Source organism: Fukomys damarensis, unplaced genomic scaffold, assembly GCF_012274545.1.
Source record: "Fukomys damarensis isolate Sample0158 unplaced genomic scaffold, DMR_v1.0_HiC HiC_scaffold_12, whole genome shotgun sequence".
In the NCBI taxonomy this organism is placed as follows: Eukaryota; Metazoa; Chordata; class Mammalia; order Rodentia; family Bathyergidae; genus Fukomys; species Fukomys damarensis.
In genome coordinates this window covers 57,021,444-57,047,732 of record NW_022900924.1, presented here as the reverse complement: position 1 = coordinate 57,047,732, position 26,289 = coordinate 57,021,444, and the positions used below count along the sequence as shown (strand labels likewise).

The following is a 26,289-nucleotide window of genomic DNA, read 5'->3' as shown; positions in this document are numbered from 1 at the left end:
AAGGCCACTTGGAGATAGACTTTTTGTGAGAAAAAAAGCTTTATTCCTGTCCAGGTATGAAGAGCAACTGAAATGGGGGGCAGATTTCAGCAACTAACTGATAAGAGCCGAATTTATTTCAGCCATATGTAGATGGGCTGACACTGGGGTGGGGGATCAGCAGCTAGCCGGCAGGGGAATTAGGTTTATATAGGGTTTGGGGAAGGGGTTATGATCACAGGGAATGTTTATGATTGAGGGTCCAAGAATGGCCAGCTCAGGAGAGCAGACATCACTGGACTTTTCAGTGCTGGGGAGATTGTATATTTCATCCTAAATTTTCTTTATGGCCATCTCTTCTACTTACTGAGAATAGCCTGTTATTTGCAGAGAATGGCACGTTTGCTTGTGAAAGTCTCATTCAGGCCAGGCATGACAAAGACAAGAGCAGAAAGTGGAGAGGTGCCACCAAATATACAAGTGGGTGTTTTGTTCACTGGGATATTAAAAGTATTATGTGAGCTTGTCCCACTGGGGGCAGAGTAGTATCCATGAAACTGAGCTACGTAACAAAGTTTAGGGACTCCTGGGAAGACAGGGGAGTGCTGAGCAGGACAGAAAGAGCTTCTCCGAGTAGTGGTGTCCTCACACTGGAATACAGGAGTGAGAAGAGGAGGAGGAAGGAAGAGGGTCCCTGGGACACAAGAAGGCTCTGAGGAGGGAACTGAAGTCTACAGGGAGAGTGAAGAGACAGCCTTGAACAAAGAGGAGGGAGGTGCCGAGCAGCACTCTCTCCCAGAGCCCAGACTCTCCAAGAGGGAACAGTGGGCCAAACCTGCAGAGGCACAGCGACTACTGATGAGCCCAGAGGCCTCCACAGAGAAACGCACCAGTGCAGTGGGGCAGTGGATACACTGCACAGCAGCAGCCAGTGAGTTATCTGGTACAGACCTCACCAAGGAGAGGGTGATTGGCTGGTAGCCATCTTGGAGAGAGGCCTAATAAGCTCAGAACTCAACAGCTGCAGGTGGACTCCATCTAGGGGGTTCCAGTGCCTCAGTGTGAGTTTAAGTCAGCAGGAGGTCAGGGAGCAGAGTTCAAGCTAGCAGGAGACACACGGACTGTTGTAGGCTCAAGGAATCCAGTTCCAGCCTCACAGCCGGAAGCCAGCCTGAACTTCAGAGGAACTAAAGCGGGGAAGGCAGGCTGGGATTATCCACTGCCCCACTGTGAGGCTGCAGCTGCCTTGCTGGGATGAATCAGTTTGGCTCTGGACTCTGTCTGCCCACGCTGCCTAACAAGGACAGCAGAGACACACCTTGAATTGGACATTTTTGGGTTTTTAAAAAACCCTTTTCTTTTTCCTTTCTTTTTTTCCTCCTTTCTAGTTCCTGTTTTGTTTTGTTTCGTTTCTTGATCGTGTGAACAGTTTCTAGGGTTTTTTTGTTACTGTTGTTATTAAGTTCTGTTCTTGTTTTTATCTTTTCCTTTTCTTTTTCCTACCTGTCTTCTTCACCACCTTCCTAAAGTTTGTCCTCCAGTGCCAAAGAACTGGCAGCTGGGCCAAATAGGCAGAAACTTCTCACCCCCAATAAATTGAAGAGGTAGGAAACAGACTCCAAACCCAAAAGCCAGCTACATCTGGAAGATGCTTCTAAGAAGTGGTCATTTCCTAAGGGTTCGGAATACTGGCAATAAAGTTAATTCACCATAAACAATTTATAAGTACCAACTGAGGGATCAATTTTTAAAAAATAAAAATGAGAAGACACCTAAACAAGATGCAACTCCCACAGATCTTTGGCTCACTAAAGGCAAACTTCTTGGGCAATGAAGTGAAACAATCAGAAAGCCATCCATCTGGACTCTGTGAAATGGTAACAGCTGAGGTAAAAAGCAGATGAATGTAGGGCCGGGGATTTAGCTCAGCAGTTCGGTTGCCTGCCTTGCAAGCGCAAGGACCCGAGTTCAATCACCAGTACCAAAAAAAAAAAAAAAAAAAAAAAAAAAGGCAGATGAATGAGGCTCTAGAAAAAAAATCAAAACAGAAAGAGTTTCCAAGAAAACTATAGAGATGGTGACCAGAATGAAAGATACATATAAAAAAAAAAATAGGGGAGCTCAGGAACGTGGTGGAAACCACGAATGCCCAGCATACAAAAGAAATGGAATCCATGAGACAGATTCAAACAGATATCCTGGAGATGAAAAACTCCACTGAATGTATACACAGCAGAATGAGCCAACGTGAGGACAGAATATCAGATACAGAAGACAGGACTGCAGTTAGTGATCAGGCAAAGAGAGATTTCTTAAAAATAGCTAGGGACTATGAGAAATCAATCCAGCAACTGCTAGATGATACAAAGAAGAATAACATAAAACAGGAGTCTACGAAAAAGCAGGAGAAAGTACAAATGACATTTTAAAAAAACTGTTCACAGAATTAATGACAGAAAACTTCCCAAACAGATCAAAAGAATTTGACATACAGATAAGTGAGGCATCTAGGATTCCAACTAGCCATGATAAAAAACAAAACCTACACCCAGGCATATAATAGTCAAGATTCCAAAAACCTAACAGAAGAACAAAATACTACAAGACTCAAATCCATGCAATTAGGATTGAAAGAGTGAAATCACAACAGACCCTGTAGAGATCCAGAAGATCATCAATACCTACTTCAAGAACATGTATTCTAATAAGATGGAAAATACAGAATGGACAGATTCCTAGAAACATATAAATTACCTAAATTGAATCAAGAAGATATAGAAATTCTAAATAAACCAATATCAGCCAATGAAATTGAATATGTAATTAAAAACTGTCAACGTAGAAAAGCCCTGGTCCTGATGGATTCACTGCTGAATTCTCTAAGAAATTCAGAGAAGATCTAATGCTGCTACTCCTCAAACTCTTTAATGAAATTAAAAGGGAAGCAATACTCCCAAATTCATTCCTAGAAGCAAGCATTACCCTGATTCCAAAACCAGAGAAGGATCCAACCAAAGAGGAGAATTATAGGCCAATCACTCCTTAATGACTATAAATGCAAAAATCTTCAATAAGATACTGGCAAACAAAATGCAGCAAATCATCAAGAAGGTTATACACTATGAACAAGTTGGATTCATCCCAGGGATGGTTCAACATACACAAATCAATATATGTAATATAGTGTATTAACAGAGCCAAGGACAAAAACCACATGATCCTTGCAATAGACACAGAAGACAAGGCCTTGCATTTGACAAGGTCCAACACCCATTCATGATAAAAACCCTACAGAAAATTGGTATAGGTCTTTATCTCAATCTGATAAAAGCCATCTATGACAAACCAACAGCCAACATTATACTAAATGGACAAAAACTCAAAGCTTTCATCCTAAAATCAGGAACAAGACAAGGATGTCCACTTTCACCACTCTTGTTTGATGTAGCTCTGGAAAACTGGCCAGAGCAATTACACAAGAGAAAGAAAAGGAATAAGGAAAAGAAAGGAAGAAGTTAAATCATCATTATTTGTGGATGACATGATACTCAACATAAAAGACCACAAAACACTGCCAAAAGACTTGTACATTTGATTGCCAAATTCAGTGGCATAGCTGGCTACAAAGTCAGCACTCAAGAATAAATATCCTTCCTATACACAAATAACAGATTCACGAAGAGAGAAGTTAGAGAAACAATGCCTTTAACAATAGCATCCCAAAATGAAATACCTAGGAATCAGTCTAATGAAGGAAATAAAAGACCTCTACATTGAAAACTACAGTACTCTAAAAAGATCAAAGAGGATATCAGAAAATCCCTGTTCTTGGATACAAAGAACCAATATAGTGAAAATGGCCATATTTCCAAAATTGTTATACAGAGTCAATGCAATCCCAATCAAAATCCCAACAGCATTTCTGACAGGATTTTTTAAAAAATCCTAAAATTCACTTGGAACTCAGAAGAGACCTAGGATAGCAAAGGCAATTCTGAGCAACAAAGGCAAGGCAAGGGGTATCAAAATCCCTGACCTTAAATTATACTACAAAGCTACTTGATAAAAACAGCATGGTACTGGCAAAAGAAAGATCTGAGGATCAATGCAACCGATTAGAAGACTCAGAAACAACTCCAGACATACTCAGCCACCTCATCTTGGACAAGGGAGCCAGCCACCTGCACTGGAAGACAGCCTCTTTAATAAATGGTGCTGGGAAAACTGGCTTTCCACATGCCAAAGATTGAAACAAAGTTTAAAGCCTGATTTTATCATCTCATGGTTGGTAGTGGGGCTGATCAGAAAGACTGCCCTGTAAGCAACCAACAGCTACAGGAACATGGATAAACAAAAAGCTCCTTTCCTTCAGTGACCTTCTATATACGATCTTCTAGGAAAAATGAACCTTGGAAAGCACCCTTTGTGGCCACCATGTGCTCAAAGGGTTTGGAAGTTCTTGAACATTATTCCTCTGACTCTCAAACTGTCTCCAGGACACATGCTCAAGGAGCACAAGCAGGCTCCCACCAGCCCTGCCCTCCTCCCCCCATGGGGTGGGGCCTTCACCCTCCTCCTGGAGGCCAGGAAAGAAGGTCCTGGGCCATGTGTGCTCCCTCTCCTCCAGCTGTCCCTGCCACTGCCACAGCATCTGTCCTCAAAACTGCTAGAATTCTAGTGTTTTAAGAAAGTTTAAACACAATTAAATAAAAAGTAAAATAAAGAATAACCAAAGTCTTAGAAACTTGGAAGAGACAGAAGGCATTTTAGAGCAATCCTTTTTAAACAATGAGATTATATTTTAGCACCCCAAAAGTGGAGCTTAGAACCTTGTTAATGCTGTGGCCCCCATGACGGGCAGCAGACGTCCTGAGAGAAGAGGACTTGTGACTGAGATTGGTCTGAACCACAGAAAAGGATGAGAGGCACCCTGAGTGCTCTAAGAACACAGAGCACACTCAATCCCAACTGGACAAAACCAACCAGGGGCAATTCCACTGATGAATATTGATGCAAAGGTTCTCAATCAAGTCCCGGCTAAATGAACCCAGAAGTGAATTAACAGAACAGTAAGCCATGACCAGGTATGGCTTATTTTAGGAAAGCAGAGAGGGCCGGGCACTAGGAAAAATCAATAAAAATGTTACATTTTCTTAAAATTGAAAGAGTAAAATCTGTATCAATAAACAAACATAGGGCCAAAAACTGTATAGATAAAATTCAACAGTGATTCCTAATTAAAACAGCCAAACAAAACACTGCCTAAAATAGAAGTCAAACAGGGCATTTATTAGAAATCTACAAAAAAGAATTTTTAAACTGCTATCTAAGTTAGGGCCAGACAGGATGCCTGAGGCATGTTTTTAGGAGGCCCTAGCTTCTGCAATAGAAGACAAGCGATAAATGGTGTAAGAATTAGCAAAAACAGAAGCATTATCCTTACTTGCAGCTATGAGTACAAATAAACCCAAGAAAAAACAAATGGCCAATTATAACTAATAAGAGAGCTTAGGCATTACTGGATATAAATACTATTTTTAAAAAGCCTTTTTATACTCCTAGTAACTGTTAGAGATTGATTGGAAAATACTACTCACACTAGGATTGGAGGTCCCGTTTGACCCAGCTATCCCTCTGCTGGGTATCTTCCCAAAACAATTAAAAGCATCGTACCACCATGATATATACTCACCCATGTTCATAGCGGCACAGTTTATAATAGCTAAATCTTGGAAACAGCCCAAATGCCCATAACTGCAGACTGAATAAAGATGGTGTGTGTGTGTGTGTGTGTGTGTGTGTTTTGAATAAAATGGAATACTACTCAGCCATAAAGAATGATAAACTAGAGACATTCATAGCTAAATGGATTCACTTTGAGGCCCTACTCTTAAGTCAAATAAACAGGGCATACGTAAATACTGAATAGCTTCTCTGGTGCGAGAAACTGAAAGTGTAAATAAGGAGAAAAATGTATATTAGATAATGTGAAACAGGAAGAAAGGTCCAAAGGGAAAAGTGAAGTGGGGGCAGGTGGGAGGAAAGGAGAGAAAGGAAAAAAATATAAGAAAAGGAAGAAATGGAAACAAAGTATTTGTAAATAGAGAGGGGTGGAGGGGATGAAGGGAGGGCAGGGGAATGGGGAAAAAATGAGAACCAAGATACATCATGCAAAGGTATAAATTCCCAATGGTGAAGGTCAGCATACTGTATACCTAAAATGTGCCAATAAACCTAATGAATAAAAGACTACTACTCACAAAAGACAAATAAAAAAACACTACTCACAAAACTATATGTAACTGATTAATAGAATGAGAAATATACAGAGTTGATATGAAAGAACCTTAAAGTTTTTACTGAAGGATATATTGCAGGACACTGATAAATGCAGACAGCTAATGCAGTTTTCTTCAGTAAGCAAATATCACAGAAAGATAATCTTTCTAAAACATATATAAATTCAATGCCATTTCTATCAGAACCCACAAGTTTTGCTGAAACTCAACTACATAATTTTAAAGTTTATATGGAAAAGTAAATGAATAAGAATTTCCAACAAACTTTTAGAGAAAAAATATAGTCGGGAAAAATTTAGGAAGAAATTGCTCAACAACTACCAAAACTGTAACCACTATAATGAAAATATGGATTAACTCAAAAACAGACACAAAGATTAGTGAGATAGAACAGAGAATCTCAAAATATATGTGATAAATGTGGTACTTCAAGATTGTTAGAAAAAGTTTAATAAATTTTATGAATATAAATAAGCTACTGCTTTGGAAAACATGAAGTTGGATCCCAATTTCACAAGTTAACACAATTTCCAACTGAACTGAACAACGGAATTTAAGTAAGGTACTAAGCAAAAAAAAAAAAAAAAAAAAAAAAAAAAAAAAAAAAAAAAAAAAATGCAAAACTTCCCCAAGACATTTTTAGGATTATTAGGAAATCTTCCTAAGGAAGACAGCAAACAAGGAAAAGCAGAAAGACAGAGCCTTGGGCCATGTGGAATGAAAGAAGATGTACTATCCAATACATTCCAGTACATAACAAAGCCAAAATTCAAAGGTAAGTTACAGAAGGAAAATACCTGTAACATACGACCACCCATGAAAGACTTAATATACTTGCCAGTCATGGTGGCACATGCTGGTAATCCTAACTACTCAGGAGGCTGAGACAGGAGGATCCCACTGCCACCTAGGGCAATTTAGTGAAACTCTGTCTCAAAAAATAGAAGAGGGCTGATACGTAGCTCCGTTCTATAGCACCCTAGATTCAATCCCTGGTAGGGGAAAAAAAACTCTTGTAAATTGAGAAAAAGATAAATCACTCAAATGAAAACTAAGGAAGTACAAGTGGCCTCTCAATAGGAAGGTGTTCACCTTCACTGACCAACACCAGAACACATGTGGCCATCCATTCGGGAAAGTTTTTAAAACACAGGATAGATACTAGTGAAGGGTAGAGAAATGAAGCTCTCGTACATACGTGGTCAGGACACTTGGAAAAATGATCTGGTGAAGCTATCACAACAGCAAGACTGTGCCTCTGACCCAGCAAGCTTGCTTTCAGGGGAGTATACGCTTTTCAAAAAGGATCTAAATCTCCCTCCCTCTCCCACCTCCCCGCCACTATGTACTAACTCAAACTACCTGGAAACAGTCTGTCCGCTTACCAAGAGAGCAGCGGGACCAGGAACGCCTCGTAGCTGTCCCAGGAGGGAGACGCACATGCGTGTGCACGTGTACAAGTGTGTGCGCGCATCTTTGTGTGTGTTCCGTGTGTGCGTCTGTGTGAATGCATGATGTGCAGCCCTTGTGAACGTGCCGCCTGCACGGGGCTGGCACAAGCTTGGGGCTAGAAACATCACAGTGTCCTGGCCTGCGGGACTTCCTGTGGCTCAAGCCAGACACGAGGTCAGAACACACACACACACACACACACACACACACACTAGGGAGGGCTGTGTGCGGAACGGAATCAACACAAATCTCCTGGTAAAGAAACCAGATGGCTCTGGATAGGAAATGCAGATTTGTTGATCAACTCCAGACCTTTACAAAAAATAAAAGAAAAGAAGCCGGGGGCATGCAAGTAGGGAGTGGGGAGTCACTAACCAGAGATGAAGGTCCCACCAGGCCGAGGACAGGCCGTGGAGGGGGAGAGGTGGATGGGGCCAATGCCTCACAGAGTGCGAGCAGCGCGAGGCTGTCCCTCCCGGCGCCTCGGGTCCCGGTGACAGTGCGGGCACTGGACATGTCCTGAGGAGCAGAACGGGAGCAGCCCAGAGGGCGGTGGGAGAAAGGGGCAGGGGCCCCATGAGGAGCCCGTTACCCCCTCTCCTCACATGTAATGACCTCGTGCACAGGGACGCGGCAAGGACAGTGACTTCCTCCCTCCTCCAAAGCAACCCCAGGACCACTTCACTCTCACGAACACCTACTCCTCAGACAAACCGGCACAGAGACCTTACAGGCGCTGGGGAGGGCGTGGGGAACTGCAGCCCTGAACACTTAGGTTAGAAGAGTAAGACGCCTCAGAAACTAAACGCAAGGTTAGCCATGATACAACAGTTCCACTTCTGGGCATAAACGTCAAAGAACTGGAAGCAGGGTCCAGGAGAGAAGTAGTACTCAGGCACCTGTGTTCATAAAGCATCACTCACAAGAGCACCCAAAGCCCACAACACGTGAATGACTAAGCAAGATGCTGAATCAACATGGAACGGAACATTACTCAGCCTTGAAAAGGGAAGGGAGTCCACAAGGATATTTTGCTAAGTGAAATAAGTAGTCACAAAATACAAAGTGTGTGACTCCAGTTCCGTGAGGTACTTACATAAACAAAACCCTAGGAACACAGAATGGCTGCTGCCGGGGGCTGAGGAGTGATTGCTTCACAGGTTTCTTTGCTGCAGAAGACTGAGTCACGGAGCTGGAGACGGCAGAGCTAGCTGCACTTCATGAGTGTATTTAATGGCACTGAACGACGCCCTAAAGTAGGTGGTACAGTTTGCACTGTGTGTGCTTCACAATTTTAAAAACTGGAGGGAAAAAAGAAAAATTGAGAACTAAGGGAGATCGTATTGGCTGGCGGTATCTATTCCTCCCCATGGTGGGTGAAATCAAGCTGCTAAAATGGTGTAGGGCTTGAAATCAGAAAAATAGGGGCTCCCTCTAGTGGTCGTTGATGCCTACACCACCCTGGAGAGGACAGGAGCTTCTGTGGCTCATCCTGATCCGGGGTGGTGAGGGGGATCATCCTGTCCTCTTCCCTTTGGGAAACCCGAACACTGCCAATGTGGTACCGTTATCCCCACAGGGGAGGATGCTCCAGCTGCCCAGGTTTGGCGTCTTCAACAGGGCACAGGAGGAAGAGTCCAGTGGCCTCGGGCCATGCGTCCCGTGAGAAAATGTGCCGGGAAGCAAACTTCTCTGTGGAGCAGGAAGGACCTTTCCCAGAGTGGAGAATGGGCCACAGCTGTTCCGGGCTCGACGCTGTGCAGACAGATAGATGGACAGACAGACAGACGAGGGCCTGGGGGCGGGGCACATGCTCCGGGAGGGAGGAGACAGGGCAATGCCCAGCCACAACGAGTACACCGTGTGTGTGCAGAGGTACGGCTTCTCAAAAACAAAAATGAGACTTAAATTTAAAATTGTACCTGCTGTGGGCATGGGAACAGGAACCTGTGTGTGTGAGGCACACCAGACAAGGACACCAAGGAGACCTCCGTGAGAGCAGCAAGCAGACTGCACCCATGTCAGCGCACTGCCCCGCCACGGCCCGGGGGTCCCTGCGTGTGCCCCGCGTCTCGTCACGCTACTGCTCACCATGGCACACGGATCCTACAGTCACCCTAACAGAGTCCCGGGCCTGGGCTGACTGGGCCAAAGGTATGTGCGGGCTAAGCTGGGGGCCAGGTGCCGGTCACACTGTCTGGTTCCACCAGTGCGTGCCCAAAATCTATCCGATCTACGTGAAAACTCCAACCAACGGTGCTCCTGGGAGGGCGCCAGATTTTATGTTCTGCATGTTGGTTAGGTGGGTGTATAACCAGTTAGGGCTGAAAAAGGACTCACTAGGAAACCATCACAGTTACTGCCAACATAATCATATTGTTTTCAGGGTGGCAAAATTAACTACCCTGTGCCTACCCCATGGCGTAGCTTAATTACAACTGTTAATAAGCAAGCGAGTAACGTGACGAATTAGTGAATTTTCATAAGCAACATTCAATCTTGTTAATGGTTTCATTTTTAGAGATTAGATCTTTAAATCATATCAGACAGTTAATGCAAGGAGTTAATAAATAATGGGATGCAAGACGCCCCAAATAACAAGTGGGTCTCATTACATCTCTGACATAATTTCCTGAAGCATGAGGTTGTCTAGCTTTATTACTGCTGCTCCAGTAGCACAAGTTAGACTTAAACATATGCAAATCGAGACCACATCTCACTGTATTCATGGATCTGAGGGAACCTGTGAAGCTCGGGGAAGTGGCTGAGCAGCACCCAGCTCCAGACGGACGTCCGAGTTAGGTCCGCCTGTCTCTCCCAGCCCCGTCTCTGCCTGAACGCCCCCTGCTTTGCTCTCACATCGTGGCTAGGGTCGGGCACAGGGCATCGTATCCTCCCTGACGCGGAGAGGTCCCATCCTCTTTGAGGTCCGATTCCTCTCCTGCTCCTCTCCTGCAACCTTCCTGCCACACACTCAGCACTGTGACCAGGCCCTGAGCACAGAGGGCCCCACCCACATGGTGGCACACGCCTGTGATCCGAGCATGCAGGAGGCTGAGGCAGGGGGATCGCCACAAGTTCGAGGCCAGCCTGGGCTACACAGTGACTTCAAGGCCAGTCTCATACAGTGAGCCCCTGTCTCAAAACAAACCCATACGCCCATATATCAAATCAGAGCATATCGAAGGAACACATTAACTGGTCACTATTCCTAAATGGGAAGGGCAGGGGAACTGGGAGAGGTGGTTTCTGAACCGGACCTACAGGGTCCGGGCTCCTCTGGCCAGCAGAAATTGGATGTGAGCAGATTCCAGGTCACAGGAAATTCTAGGCAAAGCCCCAGACAGGAGAGCGCCGAGGCCAGGGGGCTGTGGTGTATGGGGCATGGGTAGGGCACAGGTGAGAGGGGCCACCGAGGCCCCATAGCCCTTGCTAAGGAGGCTCGCTGGGCTGGCAGGTGGGCACAGGAATGTACTCAGAGCCCTGCATGGAGCCTGGACAGAGTGGCCCAGCCAGGAGCAGCCGTGGGAGGAAAGAGCTCCAAAGGGAAAGAGGAAAATGACCACACCTGCAGTTTCACAGCTGGCACCCTCAGAACTGAGCCCCAAGTGCTGGGGAAGAAAGTTCAAGGGCAGCGGAGGGGCTCAAGGGCAGCGGAGGGGCTCTCGTCCAGACAGGTGCTGGATGGCTGCGCCCGTGGGGGGCCCTGGGCGGGCCGTGGAAGCTGGGGCCAGCAGGTAGGGCACAGATGGAGACACGACTGCCACAGGTGATAGCAGCCTCCAGCCCACGCCCACACAACCGCACAGCTCATGGGTGTCCGGTCCAGCTCCCTGGAGCGCCAGATCTCACACAAAATGATTCTGTTGTATGTCAAGATTGCATGACTTTGACAAATAGTCAACTATCCTAGAGCAAGTCGTCCCCTGCTGTTTTATTTGTGACACTAGCTTTGGGTTAGGTGGACCGGCATGCAGCAGCATTTCTCAAAGTATCTGCAATAAGGCACCGATGTCTACAATGCTCAGGCCCTGAGGGTCCTCGGCAGACTTGGCATCGTCATGAGAATGGCTATGAGGAAGTGGCGGCTGCAAGGGCCCGTAAGGGTGGGTCCGACAGGGGGCTAAAGCAACAGCAGACACCTGCAGACTCACAACAGACCCAGAGAAGCAGTCTTAGGATGAAAGGTGTCTCGCCAGCTGGACCTGAGACACCCGGCCCCCAGCACCATGAGGAAATAATGACAGTGGTGTAAACCATCCAGCTTGCAGTGCTGTGCAAAATGAGCCCAGCCCTCATGCGTGCAGCTAACTGTGCAAGCCGAGGGTGGCAGCGGGCCTCACCCTGGTCCCAAGCCGAGCTGCTGCCCATACGCCTGAAGGTCACACGGTGCCAAACGCTTATGCTCAAGTCCTGGGCTGGCAAGGGATCCCAGTGGGTAACTCCAGGCCTGAGGTACCTGTGGACTGGCATGGCAATCCATCTTCAAGTTTAATCACAGAACTCAAAACAGCATAAACTCATGAGAATCCAGGAGCGAGCTGCAAGGTGAGGGCAACGAGATGCCTGGGTCCTGTCGGGCCCTATCTGGCTGGCTCCCTCCACACACGGCAGAATGTAGAGCCCAAAACGCTGAGCAGCACCGAGCCGTGCATGTGGCGCCCCTGTTCTCGTCAGTCTGCACAATCACAGCCGCGGCCCACATGACAGTGAGATCCCACGCTCACACCCGGCATTACTTCTTCAACTGGGAGCAACTGTGAAACTCACGAAGCAGGTGCCCTCGGGGAACGACGTGGACAGAGGAACACATTCGCCCCATCGTCCTCCAGGGAGGGGACCGCAGGTCCAGCCGGGAGCTGTCACCAGACCGAGGATGGAACTGGTGCATTTCTCTACCACACTGCTCTGCAGGCCGGGCCCTGACGGGTGGGCTTGTGTGGCTTCCTGCACAGGAGCGCTCGTCTGACCAGATTTTGACCACCGCCATCCACTCCCACAGAGACCGGCCAGAGGGCAGCAGAGGTCACCGCGGGCCACAGGGTCACAGAACAGGCCTCCGGCAGCCAGGGTGGCTGGGACATTACCCTTCCTACACCGGGGGAAAATGACAGCTACTGTTCCCATAACCTCGGCACCAGTGAAGGAGAGCTGATACAGAACAGACCTTCGGAGCCACCCAGGCCCGTGGCAGTGACCAGGGGCTGGCTCTCCACCAAATCACGCCTCGCCCTTCTAGGTGCAAAGCTGGTCTAGTTCAGGCCCCAGTGATCATGTGTCTCCTCACAGCCTGTGATGTGAGCAGGGGATATCTGTGTACCTCTTCCCCCTCCTAGCTCTTACTATCCAGTCCCAGACACGTTCTGAGTCGATCTGTTGCATGGTATGCCTCAGTCCACTTGAGCTGCCACAACAGACCCCAAGTCCACGCTCAAGGCGCTGGCCAGCACGGTGTCTGGTATGGGCCGCTTCCTGCGTCGCAGAACGCTGTCTCCCATGTGGAATGGCCGAGGCTGCTGATCCCACTAGTGACACAATCACTCACCCCCCCCCGATCAGACCCACTCGGGACTCCAGCTCCGCTGTCCATGTGTGGACACCCGGCGGCATGTGCATCGACCCTCGGAAAGACTCTTCTCTCCCCGCAAAAGTGTCCTCGTGGTGTTGTCACAAACCGCTGACCCCACTGTGAAGGCTTACTCCTCATCTCTCAATTCTGTTCCATCAAATCCATGTCCACTTTCTGCCGGTGTGGCCACTACAGTTCTGGACGTGAGTCTTCATACCTGGTTCTTTTCATCGAGATTTTCTGGGCTCTGTCCTGGCCCTACGTCTCCACCTGATTTCAGGATCAGCTGGAGTCTGCAGAGTCAGTGGGTGCTGCGGCTTGGACCGTGGACACCCTAGGGCCTGTGAGCCGAAGCCGTGGTCCCCAGGTGGCATCTTCAGCCTCAGCTCTTTGAGACAAATGAGGTAGTAGAGAAGCTGAGCATCTGACAGGACCTCACCATCAGCGGTTATCAGAGAAATGCAGATCAAAACCACAGGAGCTGTCAGGGCACACCTGCTAGGACGGTGGTGAGAAAAAGAAAAGCAGCCCAGGGAGAACAGAGGAACTGGGACCTCCTATGTAGCCCGCAGGAATGCAAAATGGTACCGCTGCTGTGGGAAAGTTTGGAGATTTCTCAAGAAGTTAAGGAAAATTATCATATGACCCAGCAATTCTACTCCTACGAATATACTCCAAAAATTAAAGAGAGGAACCTGCATACTTGCACATCGATGTGACTTGCAGTTATAGAAAACCAAGCCATAGGCGGAAACTATCCAAGCACCCATCAGCAGCAACTGGACAGACACAATTCAATGCACACAGATAATGGAGCATCGCTGAGCCAAACAGGGACAAAGTTAGGATAAGCACACGACACCGACAAGGCCTAGAAGACACCCGGCTAAGTGCAGTAAGCCAGACACCAAAGAACAAATGTATAGTTTCATTCCTAGGCCGCGAGAGGCAGACGCTGACCGGGCCATGAGAGAGGAAGTGGAGCGAATGCGTAATGGACACAGGATTTCTGTTTGGAGACACCGAGGTGCGAGGACAACGGCTCCATGACACGGCGATACAACTGATGTCACTAAATTACGAAGCGTTATGAAGTGGCACATTTTATTATATGCATTTTATCACAATAAGAAAAATTTTTTGGTACCGGGGATTGAACTCAGGTCCTTGCGCTTGCAAGGCAGGCCACTGAACCGCTGAGCTAAATCCCCGGCCCCACAATAAAATATTTTGAGAAAGAAGTTTCACAGCAATTTTTACATCTTCACTTTCACCACATTTATGATGGCTGTGGCCGGCCCGGTTTTGCTTCATGGGAGAGCCCTGTGACCTCAGCCAGGCAAGACCCTCTGGTTACACGACTACTCTCCTCTTGCTGCTAACTCACTGGGGTTTGTAGCCCCAAGCACTACATGGCCCCTCTGCACGGAATCACCTGAGTCAAGCAGGGCTATTCTCAGCCCGAAACAGAAACCCTGGCTTACCTGGACAAGGGCAGGGTCTGAGCAACAGGCACCTCACACAGCCTCCAAGAGGTGTGGGGAAGAGGCTCGTGGCCACCCTGCTCAAAGTCACCCTGAGGAGCAGGGCCAGTGAGGGACATCGGGTTGCTGCTGCTGGGCACAGCCGCCCCTGCCATCCTCGCCCCAGTGGGCTGTGGGCGGTACCTAAACCCCAGGCTCCCTGGTTTCCAGCTCAAGTCCAGGGTGGACAGCTGTACTGGCTCAGGACAGTGCGTGTGCCTGGCTGGGCTCCACGGCAGGGAAGTTGAGAACAACGAGGACACACGATGGGTTTCGGGGCCCAGTGACCCAGCAGAGGGACTCTGTGCTGCATCAGCAAACACAGCTGTCTGAAAAGTTCTCGTAGAGGGTGCGACACAATCTAAAACACAGGCAAGCAAGGGCCGGCTCCAGGGAGATGAGGGGCACTGGAGTGGGCGGAAAGCAGGGAGAAGAGCCAGCTGCGTGGTTCTGCAGGGATCAACACCGGGACTTCCATCCTGAAGATGGCAGAAAATCAGGGGCGCACTGGGGCTTTCAGGCTGCCACCTCAGCCACCCTGATGGCCCAGGGCTCCTCATAAAGACAAAGTGTCCTCTGCTGAGTCCCGTGCAGCTGCTTGGCACAGTCCCTCGTGTCCTCGCAGCCTGGAGACCTGCGCACCTGGACAGGTCCCATCCTCTACCCCAGGCGCCCCCCTTGTCCCCACCTCCGCCTCCTCCCACGACAGCTTCCGGGCGGCGTCATCACCCTCCCCTAGCACCTGCCTGTCCCCCAGCACGTCAGGGTCCTCTAATCCTTTTACAGCATGGTTGGCTAGTGCTTCGTGCGGACACGGGGGAGCCCCCAGCCGGGGAGCCACATCCGCCAAGTGCCCAGCCCAGACATCCACGGTGCCCAGAGGGTCAGTGGGCCCCCCAGCACTCCCCGTGTGTCGCAGGGCAGGGAAGGTGTTTGCCCCGAGCTCCTGGATCCCTTGCCCTCTGGCTGTCAGCTTCCGGGCAGAGACTGAGGAGCCTGCACGAGTCCTGCCCCAGCTGGCTGTTCCCAGCCCCAGCCCTCCACGCTGCACTGGTCTGTTTGTTTTGCAATGGAAATACCACTTCCTCTGTGGAGCTACGATACCCAGAGTGCTCTGCCTCACTCATGTAACATACGCAGAGGCACGAAGTGAGACACCGTCACAGTCAGCACACGAGGAGAAAGGAAACCAATGTGATGAGGGACTGCTGATCTTCAGAGGCGCGACTGGTCTCGGACTGTCCCCTTTTAGCTTCCCTTGCAGAATTAGCGGCGCACTCATTGTTCTGTGCAGTCACCAGAGCTTTCACTACCGTCCTGGTTTATTAATCTTGCTAACTAGCCAGCATTTTGACAATTTCCCCACCGCATTCAGAGATACGATGTCTGTAGTTATCCTAGGGACGCATCTGGGGGCCCCAGACCCATGCCAGCCCTGCGTGCACCACCTCAGGAACAAAAGAGCTGACTCGGGGACAGCGGGAGAGGATCAGCCTTGGGCACGGGTGGGTGACACACCAGCATCCCATGAGGACCGAAAATCTCAGGAGAACACGGTGCTTCTGACACAAAATCCAGAGGCGTGGGGAGGGGCAGAAGTCAGGGTGCAGTTCCTGGGCGCAGAGGGGCATGGGGCAGGGTGCTGCTGTCACCCCAGCCATGCAGACGACGAGTGTGGCCACGGAGGGAGGAGCGGAGGGAAACATTGCCCACTCTTCGACACCTCACATTCATACTGGGCCAGCTGGGAGTCCGCCCAGCACAGCGGCGAGGCCTCATTCCTGCCTCCCACAGTCAGGTCTGTCTGCAGGGAATACACACACCCTCAGGACAAGAATCATTACTTTTTATCATAAAACAAAACTGACTTTTTGCCCTACAGTTTTATGAATTTGAACACGTATAATTCATGTCAAAATCAGGGCTGAAGCGTTTCCCCACTCCCCCAGATCCCTCATGATACACAGAAGAAGAGCAGCTTGCATTCACACTCGTGCAGTGCTTTTCCCCCGAAGGAACAGAGCAGACCAAAGGAGGCGATCCCTTGCACACATCTGGAGCCTCTGATCCGAGGCTGGGACTCTCAGGACACGGTAGGTTTCTGTGTGCTGAGCGCCTCCTGCGGGCCACCTCTCACAAGGGAGCACAGTGACTGGGAGCGGGCGCGGCTCTCCCTCCAGGGGCCCTGCCCTGCGGTGTCCTTGCACCCGCATCTGTGTGTGACCTCAGGGCAGGGCCAGCCCGGCCTTCCCGCCCCCCACGACAACACTAAGCATCCAGACGAAGGAGGCTGGCACCCTGCAGAGGTGGGAGGAGAGGGCCGCGGCCGGGGAGCAGAGGGAGAAGGGAAGCGGCTGGCAAACTGAGCCCAGCCGTCTCACCAATGCGCCAGCTCTCACTACTCCAGAGAAATGATGAGAAAAGCACTGTGCCGCCGAAGGGTGCGCCTGCTTCACGTTTGCTGAAATCTTAGCGGCTTATTCTAAAAACACCACAAAGCTCCCTAATCTGATGCTTTCTGTTGAATCACACTGGTGAACCTCATTCTTATTCCACAGTCGCACAACCGTCTGTTCAAACAGGCTTTGGCCTTCATGCTTCTAAAGGACCTCACTCTTATTAACAGTGAGGATAAATCTGTACTTAGCCTGCACCTTCGCTTTGACCCAGGCCAATCCTGGAGCTGCCCCTGGCGAGGAGCGAGACAACTATTTGTCATTCCTAAGCCGCACCACTCCTGCTAAACTGCAGAAGAAACAAATGGATCCAAGGCTACAGTGGCAGGACTCCAGTCCCTGCTCCAGCCTGCCTTGCCACTCCTCACCCACTCGAGACGAGAGCCTCCCTAATCCGGAAAGCTCAGAGATGCTTTGTAAAGTGCCACGCAGGCCCAGCAGCCCCACACTGTCTTATATCCGCATTCCTTTACATGCGAGTTTCATTGGCCAACAGCACTCTTATGTGTACTAGGGTGTCAAACAGCTTACTGAATTTTGCGGATAAGGCACACAGATGTGTACACACATGCACAAGCACACACCCATGAGTGTGCATATCAGATATCCCTGGTGCACACGTGAGTCTAGTGACTCGGGGGCTCAGTGGCCAGGGAGGAAGTGGTGGACCCTGTCGCTGTGCGTTTGGCTTTGCCTCCCACACTATTCAAAGAGCGCGCACAAAACTTCAGTAAAGGAGGTATTTCCTAAGGAAACTCTTCTAGCTGCTACATGTTGTCTGCTAGTAACAGAAGACACCCGGAAGGTGAGGCAGGCATTCAGACACCATCCAGCTACACGCAGGAAGAGCCGCGAAGCCAGGAAGTGGCCCTGTTCGCATGTCTGCCACTTCTGACGCAAGAAGGGAGGCGGATGCACACTTCAGCGAGACGTCTCCGCGGTGCGAGTGACCAGCACGGCCTGTGGCCAACAGAGCGGCCGCCAGCTGTACGCTTTGGGGACAACTGGAGAAAATTCGGAAAACCCAAATTCTGCTCACCCCAGTCCATCAGGGTGTGAGACAGACCCTTCCCAAAGTCTCGGAAGATGCCACACCTTCACTTTCTCTTGAAGGAATGGGCGAGCAAAGGTCCCATCTTGCAAGGGAAGACAGAGCCCTAGGAGGTAAACGCCTCAGGAATTCCGTTAGCCACTCCCCAGTCACCTCCCTACTACACTGTGCTGACGTCTTTCTCAGACCTTTAGATTTTAAAAACATTCTCTAACTTACTTAAATAGCTTCTTGGCTTAAAATACTTTATAAGTATTCTAAACATTCTTGACAAAACATCAAACTCATGGGTAACTTTGACATCACAGGCTGATGAAGTTGCTTCTCTTAATCTGAAATTATTTACTTAAAAGTTACAAGCTATAGGGCCGGGGATTTAGCTCAGTGGTGCCGCCTCCTATCTCACAAGTGCAAGGACCCGAGGTTCAATCCCTGGTACCAAAAACAAAAAAAAAGTTACAGGCTCTAGTTTTTCACTGACTGACTCCACTAAGTGGCGTTGCCCTGACCCTACCCCACTAGACTGGAGTCCACCGCCTGGGGGCTCCCTGGGCAGACCCGGATTCCAGGGGCACAAGGCACCCCGCCCTGGACAGGTTTGGGGGCAGCAGCGTTCCTTTACACATAATTAATGTCTCCCAAATCCAATGACAGAACCTGACTTCTGGTTTGGAAAGAGTCACTTGCTATGTAAACTCGAATTTTACATCAACTGGGTGTAGATTGTTTCACTTAGTTCTGGAGAAAGGAAAATGGTTCATTCATCTTATAACATCCTGCACCAAAGACAAATGATTTTCTAAGCAATTTTTTCAGTTACACAGAGTGAAAATCACTCCTCTCGGTAGACAGCTCTTAGGAGTTTTAACAAATGAACTGATCTTTGAACCACAGCCATAAGCAAGATACAGCACAATCCCACCGCCCAAAGTGCCCTCAACCCGGGCCCACTCCCAACCTGGCAGGCAGCCCCAGGGGAAGCCCCAGCCTGGGATGGGCACAGCAGGAGCAGAGAAGCCAACGGGGTCCTCAGGCCTCACGCAGCCTGCGGAGGAAGACAAGCGCGGCCCTAGGAGGCCCCTGCGCTTCCCAGCTGCGCTCCTCCAGATCAGGGGCTGGCGATCAGCAGAGGTGACAAGTGCTGGGAGCCAGCTTGACGCCTGGATGGAGCACTGCGTCACCCCCACCGGGCCTCACGGTGCCTGCGGACCCCCTGACCTCGAATCGCACACACCACCTGCGGGCAGCGCCATGGCGTCTCTTTCTTCAACGGGAAGGTGGGGCTTTTTAACTACCTAACGGGAAATCAGAGGTGTTCTGAGCACTGAGCATTCAAAAGCCCTTCCTCACCAGCGTGACTTTAGAAACAGACTCCATTTTACTAACGTTTGTAACACGATGGAGCTGGCAACGCATTTTAAAATTAACTTGCAGGGACACAGACGGAACAGCACCAAGGCCAGGCAGGGGGAACAGAGGCTGCGGAGCACCCGGGGGCCACCGCGAGGAGCGGCGTCCTCCGTGCACCCCGGGGCTGCGTGGTCACCAGCCATCAATGTCCAAAGGCAACGCTAGAGGGCAGTAAATACACAGGCGCTGCTCCTTCTACGTACAGCAGGGGTGTCAGCCCTTGCGGTGATTTCACCTTACATCTAAAAATCAAAAACCTAGTCAAGAAATTCAAGACATTTGGCTTTGGAAACACAAGCCAAAAAGCTAGTAAAGCTATCAACTCATTCCATTTTAAATTATGAGAAAACTAACATTCAACATCAACTTTCTAAGGCTTCTTTGTGGTGTTAACAAATTCCAACCATATAAATGATTTTAGATATTAATTTGGAGAAAAAATTAACATCTTAAAATGGACATTTCTCCAAGATGTTGACATTCGTACAAGAATTTACATATATTTAAAGCTTATTAATTATGGTTTTCAGTGAAATTTTAGGGGCCAAGAATAAACACATGAACGTGGAGCATTTTAGCTCATTAGTATGCTATTACCGAGGCCACGTGTGGGGGTGCACGCCTGTAATCCCAGCACTCGGGAAGCTGAGGCAGGAGGATCACTGTGAGTTCGAGACCAGCCTGGGCTACACAGTGAGTTCCAGGTCAGTCCCTCAACTACATAGTGAGACCCTGTCTCAAGAAAAAAAAAAATGCTATTACCGGTCAAAAAGCATTTTAAACTTAACATACTAGCAATATATATGCTCCACGAAAAATAAGTAAAATAATAATTCTATTTTAAAATTAATTGTAAAATTTTTCTAGAAAAAATATTTTCAGATCTAAGAGAAAAATCTTATAAAGCAAAGTTTATTTGATGCACTGATTGTTTTCATGATTTTTTTTTTTTTTTTTACATCGGAGATTGAACTTGAGAGGCAGGCAGCAGCACCACTGAGCTAAATCCCTGGCCCTGATGAAATTTCTGTAACATTCTTCTTTTCCACTTCATTGAGGTAAAATTAACAAGTAAAAATTGTATATATGCAAGGGGTACAGGTGATGTGCTGAAACAAATAGACACTGCAATATGACTGTCACAGTTAAGCTAATTAACACATCCAGCACCTCAGTCACCTCGAGACAGTCTGAGTCAGAATTCTAGCATGAGGCTGAGCATGTGGCACAGGCCTGTAATCTCAACTCTTGGGCTGAGGCAAGAGGATCACTGTGAGTTTGAGGCCAGCCGGGCTATCCAGTGAGTTTAAGGACAGTATGAATTATACAATGAGAGCCTGTCTCAAAAAACAAACAAACAAAAAAGAATTCCAGCACAATCTTACCAACTTAGATGGTTACAAATCCAAAGTTTACTTTCTGGTTTATTTGTGAATGTTCCACTTTTGGATTCCTCATAAGACCAGATGGCACACAGCTGAGGTCTCAGCAACTAGAATAAAATTAGTTAACTTGCTGATTTTTTGGTTATTTCTGATGCGGTCTCTGAGGTTGGCTTTGTACTAACACACAAAATGCTCATTTTATAACTCCAAGCTGGGACCTGCTCTCCAATGTGAGAAGTCCAGGAAATGGCCCAAGGTCCTGCAGGTGGCAGACCCCTGCACTGACCAGAGGGAAAGCAGCTGCCTCGTCCACAGCACACAGGCCCAGGCCGGGAGGGATCCGCAGCGCGGGCTGTGACGGACCCCAGGCTTGGACAGAGCTCCCTCTTTCTGCCAGTGTCCCCTGCTCTGGCTCCTGCTCCCTGCTGCCTGAAGCCCTTCTCCAAAAGGCCTAGGTCAGGGGCAGGTGCCCAGCAGGGAGAAGCACAAACAATGCAGAGCAGGACTGGAAATCACAGCTCATGCATGCATTCCTGCATAAAACACGGCTCTCTGGTCCTGTGCTATTATCTCTTTTTAACAATCTTTTTGGTCTACGTCTTGTATTCTGAGTAACTACTTTGAAGATAATGACACACAGTGTAGTATATGTTATGCTCTTACTATTTGTTATGAAATTTTGTTGTACTTTTTTCATAAAATAAAAATAAATAAATAAAATTCCACAACTGTTTTATCTAGAAAGTATCTAAAAATGAAAGGTCACAATATTCTTTTTATGGTACCAGGGATCAAACTGAGGACCTTGCGTTTGCAAGGCAGGTGTGGTGCTAATGGGCTCAATCCTCGGCCCACACAATACTCTTTTGAGAACGACAATCATTAGCAACAGAAAATCGAGTTACTACTGCAAACCCTTCTGTTTACATTTGTTCAGTGTTTAATTTTCACTGTTGCAGGAGTCCATCCATATTTTCTGAAACACGATAAATAAAAAAAAATCTGAAGAACAGAGAGCCTACACATACTTCCTATGCAGATGTCATGTCTTTCTACAAATCACACTTAAGAGTCAGAGTGTCTCACTCTCCATCTACAGCACAGGTCATGAACAAACATTCCTTAGGATTTACTTAAGAAAGCAGTGATATTTCCCTGCTAAAAATATATGTTAGGGTCACCGAATTCCACTCCTAGCAGAATCTATCCACTTGGCCAGCTCACCTCCCACAGCCGGACTGCCCCCCTTTCTCACAGCAATCGTGCGTCACGACACTGCCAGTTACGGGCAGCAAGCGCAGCACTGCTCGGGAGCCGCAGGCGTCTGCTGGGGTGCAGTGTCCACTTACCTCCACTGCCACCACAATCAAGACGAGGTCTGTTTTCGACTCTGGAAAGACCGCATTCACTTGTGGTGACATTCCAATCAGAGCACAATTCGTGACCACAGATATGACACTCATCGTCTCAAAAGCCAACTGAGAAAAGAAGGACATGAAGTTAACACTGCAATCCTTTTCCACCTTTCCTTCTCCTTCTCAAACCCCCTGAAAACCAAGGGAAACATCTTTGCTTAGCTTCTACACATTCCAACAAGAACCTTCGAAATTACTTTCTGTAGTATGATTTTCTTTAGCTTCAAAAGTGCCATGCCGTCTGAAGGTACACTTTGGCTTGAGTATCCAAAGCAGTCTGTTCCATCTCCTCAGCCGGAGCAGCCTGGTTTGGAACCCGCCCCGTACACGCTGCTGAGGAAGAGCCACCAGGAGCGTGTGCCACACCCACAAGCAACAAGACTGAAAGCAGGATTTGCTTTGTGAAAGCGTCCTACTTTGATAGTCACAGACATCATCCAGCACAGCTGTATCCAGCTCCCGCTGTAAACTGAACCCTGGCTGGTGGGACCTACAGGACACCGGGAAAATACAGGTGCTGGGGCCATGGAGACCACGAAATGCAGGCAGGCCCCATGCAGGAGACCTCACTGGGGCAGACACTGAATGAGGAAGGGTCTCCCCTCCCCCCCAGTATAAAAATTTACTTAGCTCCAAATCCTAATTTTGTGAGCAACTTCTTATTACTGGTAGCAATTTTCAGCGGACCCTCTGGGTTTCCCCACTCATACGATCCAACAATGATACCCTGATACCTTACTGATGTCCCACTCGCCCCTTGTCTACAGATTCTTTGGGCTTCTGTGTAATCACAGAAGCTAAAAGTGAGACCACCTTGTTTCCTCCTTTTCAGGGGCTTGTCTTTTATTTCTTTTTCTTGCTACACTTCCAGGACTTACACTGAATAACAGTAGAAAGGCTGGACATGTTTACATTGCTCCCAATGCTAGAAGGAAAGCACTCATTCTTTCACAAATACCATTAAATTTAGGGTTTTTAAATAGATGTTCCTTCCTATTTTTCTGAAAGTCAAAAAATGAATGACTGTTGGATTTTGCCAAATGCTTTCTCTGTATACATTAATATGGTGACGTGATTTTCTTCTTTAGATGATTATGGTGAATTGTATTAAATGAATTTCAAATTCTAAAGCAGGCTTGCATCCCTGGACTGAATCTCACTTGTCACAGCATAGCGTTCTTTTAACATATTGCTGAATGCTATTTGCTGAAAATTTTTAAAGACATTTTGTGCATCTATTCATGGGGAACATAATCTGCTTTTTAACTCTCTTTGCTGAGTTGTGCTACCACATTGATACTATGTTCAACATAAAATGAACTGGGAAATATTCTTCCCCTCTTCCGTTTTCTGGAATTGTGTAATTTTGTTGTTAATTCTTCTTAAAATTGTAGAATTGACCACTGAAGTAACTGGGGCCAGGACCTTTCTCTTTTGGAAATTTCTAATTACAGATTCACCCTCCTTCCTAATTACAGGGCTGCTCAGTGATGTATTTCATACTAAGGGAGCTGCAGTAATATGAACTGTTTGGAAGAACTGGTCCATTTCATTCAAGTTGTGAAGTTGACATCTGTGAAACTCGTGTTACCTCATTACCCTTGGAACGGCCACAGGATCTGCAGTGATGCCCTCTGTTTCATTCCTCTACTGTTGTGTCTTCTCTCCTTTACGGTCTCGCTAGAGGTCTGTCAACTGTGCTCATCTCTGCAAAGCACCAGATCTTTGATCACGGATCTTCTCTATCATTTCTCACTGTCACCGATTTGTATTCTTCTTCTTATGACTTCCCTTCTTCTGCTTGCATGACTTCCAAAGGTCACACAACTGTTTTGCAGCTAAGCAAGGTTTAAAACTGAGTTTTTCTAAATCCATCTTTTAAAGATTGCTTTATTTTTTTTTCCTTACAGTGCCTATTTGTAAAGAAATATCTTTTTCTCAAATAATTACCTGCCACACACCAATGCTGGATGAAGGTTCAGAAAATGGACGTTTGAAGACCCTGCACATTTTTAAGGCATCTGAATTGACTTCGGTGAAGTTGTTTATCACAGCAAAGGCAGCTGCTAAGGGGTAAACACAGGAGAAGAGGCTCACGTAACCAAACTGCAGGAAGAGCTCCAAGTAATCATCAAAGGTACCCTGCAGACGGGAACAAAAGGAAAGCAGGCACTGTTTTAATGTCTGGTATAGGAAAGACTCTTTAACACTATCAGTGTTTTGGTGTCTATTAAAAAAAAAAACTGCAAAGAATTTTCACCAATTCTTTCTTCCTAACCCCAGAATTTATGTAGTTTTTATATGTAGTCACCAAAATAGAGATTAAAAAAAAAGTTAGTTGTGCATTTCCTTAGGGAAATGCCAAGTCACTGAATTATTACATTTTTTAAAGGCGAACAATAGCTCTGTTAAACATGATTGCTTTTAGCAAACTAAAGAGGTATGAGGCACGCTCACTGTTAAGAGGCAATGCCCTCATGCGGTGGGTACCCCAGAATATCAGTCCTCCAGCTTCCACTGAAAACTGATGGTGGTGATGCCACTGAACCACGGTGAAGTAATGATCACCAAAAGTTCACCTCCATAAAAGCAACTAAACAGCAAGACAATAAAATGTGTCAGAATCAACTGTTCTTGTACTCTGGAATCTAACTATAGGTTGGCAGCAACCCAGCCAGCATTTAATGAAGAAAAGGAGTAGAACATTCAGCAGCCCTGAAACATAACAGCATTCCTAACATCAGAGGGAACAGAGTGGGGCGGAGATCTGCAAGGGCCTCATTCCCAAAGAGAAGTAATGAACTGATCTGGCTGGCGGCACTGGAATATCCCTACTCAAAAAGCTTGTCAGTGGTCAATTTAAAGTCTCCTCCAGTGCTAAGTAACGGCTTCTCTCTAGGAATCTCTGTCAAATGTTCCCATTATGTCTTGGTGTGCTGGGTGAAGCCAGGACAAATGACAGACTAGCCATGGAGTTCAAAGGCAAAGCTGAGGGACGAGATGCCCATAGGTGACTGGAAAACCTTCAACATTTTCCTGGAAAATACACATAAGACCACATCCATACTCAGGAAAGACTTAAGAAAGTTCTATGATATCACCTCTGATTGATCTTAATGCCATGCACAAGCAGGAAATGAATACCAAGGGAGAACTGTATTCTTCCTGGCTGAGTGCTGGCAGCACACCCCAACACAAAAACAGGAACCTAGCACACATCTATAGAATATTCAACTCAACAACTGCAGCACACTTGTACTTCTCTAAAAGTATATGGAATATTCTCCAAAACAGGCATGTTAGAGCCCAAAACCATTCTCAATAAATTTAAAGGGCTTAAAATTATACAAAAATATTCTTTCAAATGAAAATGGAAATCAACGAGGAAGTTTCAGAAATTCATAAATATATTAAATTTGAGCAACATATTCTAAAGAAACCAATGAATTAAATAAATCACATGTCAAAGAAATTACAAAATAGTTAAAGATAAAAAATAAAAATGAAAATACATTATGCCAGAACATGAGATGCCACAAAAGCAGGTGTCAAAGGGAAATCTGTGGCTGTAAATGCCTCTGGTAAAAAAGAAAGATCTCAAGACGACTAAACTTCCATTGTAAGAGACTTAAAAAAGAAAAGTAGGGTGGGGGATTCAGCTCAGTAGTTCCACCGCCTGCCTTGCCAGCACAAGGACCCAAGTTCAATCCCTGGTACCAAAAAAAAAAAAAAAAAAAAAAAAAAAAAAAA

The 26,289-nt window shown here is 47.2% G+C and overlaps 1 protein-coding gene across 3 annotated transcripts in view; it reads right to left on the bottom strand.

Moving 5' to 3' along the window:
- Ano10 (anoctamin 10) overlaps positions 1–26,289 on the bottom strand; it is a 105,035-nt gene that overhangs the window by 41,093 nt on the left and 37,653 nt on the right. For 2 of the 3 annotated variants that reach the window (XM_010624446.3, XM_033762640.1), the window contains 2 exons: positions 24,490–24,681; positions 22,474–22,602 (listed from right to left, as the gene is read on the bottom strand). In XM_010624446.3, coding sequence (XP_010622748.1) covers positions 22,474–22,602; positions 24,490–24,681 — 321 coding nt within the window. Of the gene's footprint in view, positions 1–21,124; positions 21,232–22,473; positions 22,603–24,489; positions 24,682–26,289 lie in introns of all 3 variants that reach the window. The other variant, XM_010624445.2, reaches the window with a different exon arrangement.